Source organism: Stegostoma tigrinum, chromosome 29 (genome assembly GCF_030684315.1).
Source record: "Stegostoma tigrinum isolate sSteTig4 chromosome 29, sSteTig4.hap1, whole genome shotgun sequence".
NCBI lineage: Eukaryota > Metazoa > Chordata > Chondrichthyes > Orectolobiformes > Stegostomatidae > Stegostoma > Stegostoma tigrinum.
Window position 1 is genome coordinate 7,236,563 of NC_081382.1, and position 10,715 is coordinate 7,247,277.

General features: G+C 40.3%; 1 protein-coding gene across 1 annotated transcript in view; it reads left to right on the forward strand.

The window, feature by feature from the left end:
- The window catches only part of nsmfb (NMDA receptor synaptonuclear signaling and neuronal migration factor b), an 81,367-nt gene extending 71,179 nt beyond the window's left edge, over positions 1-10,188 (forward strand). Inside the window, exon 16 of the mRNA XM_048558743.2 lies at positions 1,001-10,188. Within this exon, the coding sequence (XP_048414700.1) occupies positions 1,001-1,098 (98 nt within the window). The 3' untranslated portion in view covers positions 1,099-10,188. The remainder of the gene's footprint in view (positions 1-1,000) is intronic.
- Positions 10,189-10,715: the final 527 nt, after the last annotated feature.

Consider the following 10,715-nt stretch of genomic DNA (forward strand, 5'->3'; position numbering starts at 1 on the left):
TCATACTAAGTAACACAGACTCCCTACAGTGTGGAAGCTGGCCATTTGGCCCATTGAGTCCACATTACCCTCTAAGGAGCATTCAATCCAGACTCACCACCCGCCAACCCTATACCTGTAACCTATGGGTAACCCATTTAGTCTGCATATCCCTGGATACTGTGGCCGTTTTAGCATGGCAGATCCACTTGACCTGTACATCTTTGCACTATGGGACGAAACCAGAGCACCTGGTGGAAACCCACACAGACAGAAGGAGAATGTATAAACTCCAAGGGTGGAATCGAGCCCGTGTCTGTAGCACTGTGAGGTAGCTGTGCTAACCACTGAGCCACCGTGTCACCCCAACCTTGGATGAAACAGGTTGTGACTGGCAATGTCAGTTTAAGAAAGCACTGTCTACTGTGCTTTGATTAGCAGGCCTTCCGGTGTAGGTAAGAATATCATTACCGTCTGTCTGTGCAGCTCCTTAGAGTGCTTTGTTAACATTTTCAAAAGGCTATTGTTGTCCATTATAAATGATTCATTGGAGATTCTTTGTTAACGTTTTCAGAAGGCTATTGTTGTCCATTATAAATGATTGATTGGAGATTCTTTGTTAACATTTTCAGTAGGCTATTATTGTCCATTATAAATGATTGATTGGAGATTCAAAACTACAGTTTTCTTGGGTGCCCTGAGATCACAGTTTGAAAGTTGAATCAGCATGGAGGGGCTAAAAGGACTGTAAAGGGTGAGGACCAGAGGTTTTAGTAGTTTCATTGAAGATTTCATCACAGGGATATGTCAAGAATTTCTTGTTCTCTCAAAAGGCTTGTCAGAAACAACTTTTAGAAGAATAATTTCCAAGTTTTAAGAAATTTACAAAGTGTGGACTCCCTGAGTGCTGAATAATAAGGAATGACAAGATCTGACATAACTTGGTCATATTTTACTGGCATGTCTTTGACCATTACCTTTGTTGAACCTGTTTATTGTATGTTGTTATTTTGAATTACAGGGAAGCGGATGATTGAGACATACTTTGACTTCCGTCTGTATAGACTGTGGAAATCTAGGCAGCACTCAAAGCTGCTGGACTATGATGACATCCTGTGAGGCGTAGGGAAGCTCAGAATTGGGATAATCACTTGTAACCGCTCTTATCGAGAACAACGTCTCCTCAGGGCTGGAGGCAAGCGGAGAGTCTCGGAAGGGATTAAGAAGAAGCAGAAAACATCTCTGTTGCATCTTGTTCCAACAAAGAAAGGCTTAATGGAAGTCTCAGGAGAATGGTGTGGAAAGGTTAGGGCCTTTTTCTCTTTGAGTAGAAGGATCAGAAATCGGAATTTTTATTTCTGCGGAATGTTGCCAATCCAGGTCAAGACAGGAAAGTTCGGGCTTTTCCTTCATCCTGAAGTCCTTATGCAAAGACAGGACTGAATAGTTAGCAGTTCGAATTGTGGGAAAACCAGAGAGCGCTAAATAAGATTCTTTGAAAGTTCCTGCAATGAAAAATTCTAAACTGCCCACAGGTCTGGTTTAAAATCCGTGCGCAGACTGAGGTGTCTGCGAGATGTTCTTGAGGACCTCAATGTGAAGGCAGGTTTCATGGAAGATAAAAGCTGAAGTTTTTTTTATTATTGAATGTAGGAACTTTGGATTTTTAATTGAATAGTACTAATTATAAGAGTTAGTAGCTAAGAGTGTCTCAGTAGTTAGGAGGATATTTCATCAATTTTGGAGAATGATGTAACGGATTCCATTAACATTGCTTCAGCACAAACTGAAGGCAATAACAGCAAGTATGAAAGGAACCAATTGCTTTGTTCACAACATGTACGGCTGACTCTCCAATTGGAACCATCAAGAAGTACCTTTCTATGATGAAGTAACCTCATAGTTCTTACTCTGTGGAATACATTTCTAATATTGTGTGTCTATCAGGTGTTCTAGAGTAGAGGTGACACCTACGCCAGGTTTTATTGCATTTTAAGCAACCACTGATTGAAGGTGGGGTATAATGATCATAAGGGATCACAAATTATTTTAGTGGGTAAAATAATAAGAGGATTACCAGTGAGAGGAGCGTGTGCAATCTAGATCTGTTCTGAACACCAGTATCATGCTTTCACCTGATTTGGAGACACTCTGATGATTTTTTTTGTCCACTCCTGGATTCATTTCAACTTGAGGATAGATCAATTGCACTCTTGAAGGTCTGAATAAGCTATTGATATTTATTGATAGTTACACTGGTCTTGATTTCACCTGAAGGTTATTTACACTCCATAATGTGGCCATGGAGAAAAAGGATTCTTAAAGTGACTGCTTATCATTATCATGGAGATCTTTTATTACTTCAATCTGAGTTAGGTTGTCAAGTTTAGAAACTGCCCCTCTATTAAGATATTACTGTAGACCAAGGTCTCTAAGTAGAATATTCTAGCGTGTGTTGGGTTGTTGTTGTGTTCAAAGGGGAAACTCTCAAACTCATTTCCAACAGCTGTCTTTCAGGGAACTCACTCTGTTCTTCTGATGGGATGTAAGCAGTAAAGTACTGATCTTTCTTTCAGTGAAGTTATCCAACATTTAAGCTTATTTCAGTAACCAAACTAGAACTGTGTGCTCACAGGTTCAGTGAGAGCCAGATATGTTCTCTTTCTGAGGCCTAATGCTTTCAACATGCAAATCGTGAGCACCGCACTGGTTTCTTAATTGCAACTGGTTTCCTTCAAATACATCCTTTATCAAACACTGTGATATTGATGTGAGGTTATGTGAGATGATCTTTTTCAGTATTTTAATGGGAGTTAGCCCTTTTGAAGGAAATATCAGGTAGGCATTTCAAGTGTTTATATACTAATAAAATTCATCATATTTGCTCACCAGTAACCAATGAAACTAAACATTTAAAAATGATTACATTGGGAGCAATGTATAAACAGGAGAATCACAAATTAATTGGAGATGAGGAAGACTATTCAGTCCATCTTAAATAATTGCTCCAAAAACATCATTTGTGCTTCATGTTAGTGTCCAGTTGATTCTCTCATTTCATGGTTTCGTGCTGTTCCATCCCATGAGGAAGGCCCATTGCAAGCATTGATCATACTGTGTCACAGTGATCAGTCTCGGAAATTAAATTTCCTTGAAAAGCATCAGTCTGTGATCTGTGGAAACCTGGAGAGATGGCATGGGCACTGCTACTGCTGTTTGTCCAGGGATTAGCATGGATGTTCCATTAGAATGACAACAGACAATCTGGAGACATGCACTACCCTTGGATAGTCATCCTTTTAAATTTACCTTTTACTGATTTGGCTAAATGCCCTACTACTACAATTTAAGTGAATGTCAGATTGCAGATTTAACTGATGCACTCTATTGTTGTCTCCCTCTCTTAGCCCTTACAGTACTAGCTGACAGCTGGGTTACTGCCACCAGTATAGGGACATGTCCAATTATGAGAGCTGGATGAACATGGTGTTTAAAATGAGTACTTTTTTCCCCTAGCTAATTCCATGAATCATTGAAGGACACCTCAGAATTTGAGCCTTAAACGCACCCCTCCCATCTTTAATGTTGGAAAAATGATACCCTTACCTAAGGGCAAGGAGTTAAATCATAATTTAACACAATGACCCTAGAGTTCTCTCATTCCATTACTGTCTGTGTTGAATGTAAATTAACTCATGGCTTACTGCTGCTTTGCATTGAGGCCTGCGCAGTTGCTAAACTAATATCATAATGGTTTCATCCTTAAATTTGATACTGATCCAATGGTCTGAAAGTTGATTAAGACCTACAACAAACCTTTCAAGATTGAATTAGACTGTTTTTTGCAAAATTGTAGTTTTATTGATTTATCTTTAATTGTCAATATTAAGCTAATTCTTATGTAGGTTCATTGCAAAGTTATTGATGAGTATGATCTTATAAATTGGCTCAGCTGAGGACATAAGCCAAAGGAACCCACCTAAACCCAGGAAAGATATGCTTGTGTTACAATAATTACAGCTAGTGTATAGTTAGAAGGAGAAGAAGCAACTTCAGTGGAAACCTTCATAACATCGATGCTGAATAATCAAGTTGTGATTTGAGTGCAGCAAGGTTGTGGAGATTTGTTGTGACGTAGATCAGTAGGCGATCGTGTATTTTGTATCTCTGTATTGTAACGATTATATCATATAAAACCATATTATCATATAAAACCATATGCACACATATCAAGAGTAGATGTCTGCCCTCAGAGGCAGAACACAAGTTTATAAGTCCGTTTGACTGATTATTGAGGCTGAATTATTTTATTATTAAACTAGATTGGCAAGAGTAGAAACACATTAAATTAACCTTATGAAGCCATACTTGGTTGGAATGCCAGCGTAAGGATTTTGGATTGAGTGACTTTGTTGATCTTGATAGGCTGATGTATGATGCTGATGTTAAGAATTCTTGTCAATTATGTAGTGTGACAATCTTTATGCATTTACTAAATAGGACTAGCACTTGAGAAGCTAAACATTAACTGTACAGTTCTAGAAGAACAAAAAGGAATTTATATTTAATGAATTTTGTTGTGGGTGGGGTGAAGTATGCTGGAGATGGCAGTCAGTCCTAATCTCCCTCACAAGTGACATTTCTCAACCGATTCTAAGGGTGCCATGTATAGCACAAACATTAATGTTGACTGCTCCCGTCTGTGAGTCCTTATAATGTGTTGAAATTTATTGATGTGTGTTGGTGACAGTGCATCTCTGCAAAATATCATTAGATTGCACTTAATTGGTTACCTGTTAGCTGCTTTACCACGGACGCTGTCACTGACTACAGTTTAAAGTGTTCTCTTAAGAGCTGACCTAATTTTAGAAGAACAAACTTCCCCATTATAGTGCTTGGTGCTGTTCAATGCCCTAATGAAAGTGGCTCAGTACCTCTCCTTCAAACTCCCTCTAACCAACCATCCATGCAGCACTCTTTCATTTAACTATTCACATCTCCTACCCAATACTCCTACTCTCCCAAACCCCCATGCATTGTTCAACTGTAAGAGTTTCTTCGGATTTAGGCAGGTTTTGCAAATCAAATTCATTGATACACCCAGCATTACATACTTTGTGAAAGTTGTGAGTTAACATTACCACCATTCCCCGTGGGTTGGGTTTCAATAGGATTTAATTGTTTATTCTTCGAGCTGGGGAAGTGGGGGTTTAACAGATTCATATTCTGGCCACATGCTGCGTCAATATTGGAGTTTAATGTTGCAAGAGGAAGCAAAAGGACTTCTGTCATTTCTTTCTGTTGCAACCCCTTGATCAGTTCTACTAGTATGTATATTATGCAATGGTCAACTGCAAGTTACTGACAGTGTTGATAGAGTCATTCACAGGTAATGGGAATGTAACCTTATTGAGGAGGAGGAAATCATTTAGATATGGTAATGTGGTGGAGACTCCACTCAATGTGCACACATCAGGTTGTATAATCTGGACTGCAACTTCAAAATTAATCAATCTTTTAAAAAAAGGTTTGATCTTTGCCTTGTCTTGGTAGAGAAGCTGATGTGGGATTAATGTTGTCAAGCTGGGACTTTGTTTTGAGGTACCAGAGCCTGTACGATACTGCAACTCCAATCATTGAAAACTAAACTATAAGTACTAAAAGGAAAACACTAAATGGTACATTTCATTACGTCTAAGATCCTTCTAGCTAATGATGTTGACTTTGAAGCTAGTATCTGATGTAACGCAGGAAATACAGAAGTGAATTTATGCACAGCAAGCTCAACAAACCATCTGTTTTTAGGTGTTGGTTAATAAACAAATGATGGTCAGGTCTAGGATGCTCTTCCTCAAATGGTACCATGGGATCTTTCATGCTTACCTGAGGTGAAAGACAGATCCATCTCATTCGAAAGATAGCACCTCTGAGAGTGAAGCAGTTCCTCATTCAGCCAAAACAACATGATTCAGGTGCTAGAGTAGGACTTGAATCCACAAACGTCTGACTAGGAGGTGAGAGTGCTATGCACTGAATCATAGCAGACAGCGACTGCCACCGAACATGCTCCATTGTCTTAAGATCCCCTGCTTGGCTGTTGGAATTCTCCTGGTCTCAACATCAAGGTGAAAGCAATTTACTTGCTGGAATAAATCAGTCCTTGTGGTCAAGCTCCTGCATTTCTGTGCACTGTTCATTTGGACTTAACGTGAATCTCTCTGCACCGATGTGAATGGCTGGAAGAAGTTAAGCCCCATTTAATACCAGTAGGCACTTGTGGAGAAGATTGCAATTCTCTCACTGACCACATTAACAAGTAGAATAATAGAATCCCTACAGTGTGAAAACAGGCCGTTCATCCCTACAAGCCCATACTGGTGCTCCAAAGCATCTAACTCAGGCTCAACCCCCACCATTTCCCTGTAACTCTGTATTTCCCATGGCAAATCCACTTAACTTACACATCTCTGGACACCATGGGTAATTTAACATGGCCAATCCTTGGACTGTAGGAGGAAACCAGAGCAGAAAGAAGAAACCCACACAGATGTGGCGAGAATGCACGAAATGCGCACAGACAGAATTGAACCTGGGTCCCTGGCTGCTAACGACCGAGCCACCATGCTGTCCCCAACTAAATCTGCTCTGTGGTAAAATGATACAAATATCAAAAATAAAACCTTTAACACAAAACCATAGGAACAGACGAGCTCAGAGTCACTCTGCAGGAATATTCATTTAGTGTGATAAGTTCAAATCCATTTCAATCTTCGTATTTAGGCAGTGATCCTCCCCCTTTAATTCTTCCTAAGTGGTCACCCTGCCCCATTAACTTTTCATTCTCTGGTACTGTCAGATGCTGGTTTTGCCAAGGTGCGGTCCAAGTGTACAGTATATATCAAGTATTTATCATGTGTGATTAGTGTGAGATGGTGGTAATTGAGCTTAGGCTATTGTTTAGCAGGCTTTAGATCTCAATGCATTTAAAACCCACTGCCAAATACTGCTGCCTCTGACTGTGTAGTGTGAAGTTCAGTATTTCACAGGCTGCTTCTCATAAACAGACCTCAGCTGGACTGCATTTACCAGTGTTAAGAGGTCACATCTTGTGTCAGAGGCCAGTTTATGTTTTAAATTGCATCTAATTAGCAACAGTTTCAAGATGTTGTGAACAAAATCCTTTGTTAACTCGTTCTTCCTTTGTTCCTGAATATTTTTCTCCACCCATCCTTCCTCCAACCCAGTGTGGCCTCCTGTGGTAAATTTCACTGGTTACTGCACTCACTGCATGTGGTTTAATTTACCCCAATATTGTGACTCCAGATAAAGAGGCCGCAGTGGTGGGAAGAATGCTGGCTCTGAGTTCAAACAAATTACCAGATGTGGTACTTGTTCAAAGTGTAAGTCCAGACACCTAAATACAAACACTGTACATAACTTATCAGAGGATACCTCCCTCAGAAACCGTCCAACTCTTCATATTCACACTGTGTGCCTTGGAATAGTATGTGAAGAATTAAGTGACCACGTAAAGAATCTGGGATCTGACCTGTTGAAACGACACTCATCTGGAAGGTATGACATTGGAGCGGCATGTAAGCCGGCTCTGTTTCACAATGTCGACCTTCAGCCCATCAGGCATTTTCAAACATTTGAAAAGGTCAGTCATTAGGGAGCTGTGTAGTGACTTTGATTTCAGCAGTCATTGGGAAGAGCAGCTTTGTGCACAAATGCAGAAAACATCAGCCGAGCTTAATCACTGCTGTCTGTGCAAACATCAGCATAGTTCCAGGTGCTGCTATCTCAGTGTGCAGCCACAGATCCTTCAACCCAGTGCTGTATGCACATTGACCAATGAATACAACACATCGATGTGCTCTCTATTTAAATTCTGCGTAGTAATTAAATCTAGCTGTTTTGTGCAAATGTGCTCAGCAGGGCATTGATTCTGAGATTTTGATATTTGATGTGTTGTCACCACAGGAGAGTTCGATGTGTACCCTCCAATGCAGCTGGTCTGGATTAAGAGGAATCTGAAGGGCTGTAAATGGATATGATTCAGAGTTGGATGGGAAAATTCAAAAAAATGTCACAATACTCTTCAGAAATTTTTATTATTTGGCACAGCCTTGGTCAAGTTTGAGATTTGGCAAAATGCTGACTAGATGATGTTTGACTTTGTGCCGGCTACTGATAATTTGATATTGCAGCTGTATTGGCCAAGTACGGTTGTCAATTTTTGGAATTGGTAGGAATTTGATATTTGATTCAGTGTCAGTTAAGGCACTTTGATTGTGATACTGGTTAGGCACATTTGGAATTTGCCACACTGGTAGTTAAGAAAATGATTATTTGGTGTGTTGCAGGTTAGGACAGTTTGATTAGCGTGAATAACAAAGTGTGGAGCTGGATGAACACAGCAGGCCAAGCAGCACCTCAGGAGCACAAAAGCCGACGCCTCGGGCCTAGATCCCTTCATCAGATTAGCGTGGCGTTGGTTTAGGTAGTTTGATATTTCTCGTGAAATTCATTAAAGTAGTTTTGTCAAGACAGCTTGATGTTTGGCATAGTACTGCTTAGGACTGTTTCAGATCAGTCTTCGCTTGGATCTTTGGCACATGTCTGAGTGTGTTTCAATTTGCCTTTTAATGGTTTATATAGTTTCTTTAAAGCACAGATTTTTCTATTTTATCTCTGAACTAACTATTTAACACTTGGAGCAATAAAATCACAGTGCAGTGTTGGTGTAATGAGAGATGGCTCCCTCACTCCCAATCGCCCATACGGTCTGTACTCATCAGACCAAACACTTCTTTTCACTTATTCTGCTATTGCAAACGAAACAAAGGGAAAGTGGACAACTTGTCTAATCAAGAGGGAGAGCATGTGAGACTTGTGACACAGAGACCCAACTGAGTGGCTATAGATTGATTAATCCCTCATTCAAATGCTAGTTCTAGGTTGTGTAGGGTTTTTCAACTCTGCCTGGGTGAAAGGTGCCCAGGCTTGGGGGAATGAGCTGGACATTCTGTCTCATGGGAACAACAAAACAGATTGTCCTTTTAAGTTGGTGCCAAGCTGTAAGGATAAACTTTACAAACGAGCTGGGTTCATTTTGTAATTGTAGTAAATATCATTTTCAGCATCTTTCTCATTAACACCAATTGTTTTGATCACCACAGAATAGAGTAGGTGATCATTTTCAGCCACCCATTTCCATTGTGCCCACTCATGCCCTCATTGTTAATCCTTTCAGTTTGCTAGCTGCTGCCAGCCTGCTCTGTAGTCCATCTTATCAACAAACCTAACTTCAACCTAATTCATTCATTAGCTTGAAAAACACAATTGGCTTTACTCAACTGTTCCCCACCTCTGTAACTTATTATTTCTGCCCTTCCTCCACACGTGTTCCGTGCTGTTTAGTACATACTCATGTGCCATCCCTGGTTCCCATCCTGCATTCATGCACTGCTCGCAACCCTTATTTTAGTCTGTTTGTGTAACGCTCAGTTGCTGTTGCTTCTTTAGTCAATCTCTGATGGAAACAACACCGATTTCTGAAGTAGAGACTAAAATGTGAAAATGACCAATGTGCCTCCCTGTTTGGGAAAGCTCATTTCAAACAGGTTGACCCACTGTCCAAATTTCATTCTGGCTTCTTACCAATGTATGGCAGACTCGAGAAAAAAACCCAGTGCAATGTGGGGAGAGGTCAGCCCTGCCTCCATTGATCTGCCACCTCATATAGCTTAGTCTTCCAAAACAAAACGTCTGCCATTTTTGCAAGATCGGCCTTAAAAAATAAGATGTGCAACCAAACTGACAGATTTGTTTTGGCAAAAGCCGAAAATTGCAGATGCTGGAAATCAGAAATAAAAAGAAAAAATCTGGGAAGGCATGGCAGGTCTGGCAGCATCTGTCAAGACAGCAACAGAATTAGCGTTTAGGTCTGTGATCTTACAGCAGTCCTGCAAAGCATGAGCGTGTTGCAGAGCAATGAGTTTCGAGGTAGTCTGGCCAGATCCAGGCCTGGGGATGCCATCTCTTTCAACTTTGTGTATTTGAGTCACCACTGATTAACGTATCAATGTACAAACTGTGGCCTCCTTGAGCTGTCAAGTTCCACACATTCTGTATCCTGTACTGATTTGAATAATCTTTATCGTTTTACAGTTTCAAGATGTTATTTAATAAACTGTTTTGAGAGAAAAAAAGGACACAAATAGTTCTGCTGGGTTTTATTTATCTCAGGCTGCTGTGAGATGATGCAGCTTGGAGCAATTCAGTGAGTCAGAAGCGAGACTTCCTTCGATTGCCTACATGACAACAACACCACAGAAGGAACTTGTTGGTTGTGAAGAGTTTCTGAGACACTTTGAAGACATCTTAAAGTCTTATATTAAAACATGTACTTTCTTTCACTCCATTTATCCCACCTTATTGTAACATGAGCTTTGAACACATCAGGCCCAAAGATCATGAAGCATGGATTTTTTATTTCGTCGACATTAGGTCATTACATGTAGTAACATAGCTGTTTTACCCTTTAAGTCTACTCCATTATTCAATGTGATCATTCACTACCTTTCAAGTGAAGAAACTTTCCTCATCTCAGTCCTGAATGGTCTAACCCATACCTTGAGACTGTGACTCCTGGTTGTAGATTTCCAGCCTGAGGAAACATCCCCCCTGCAACTGGTCTGTCCAGCCCTGTTAGAATTTTACACATTTCACCT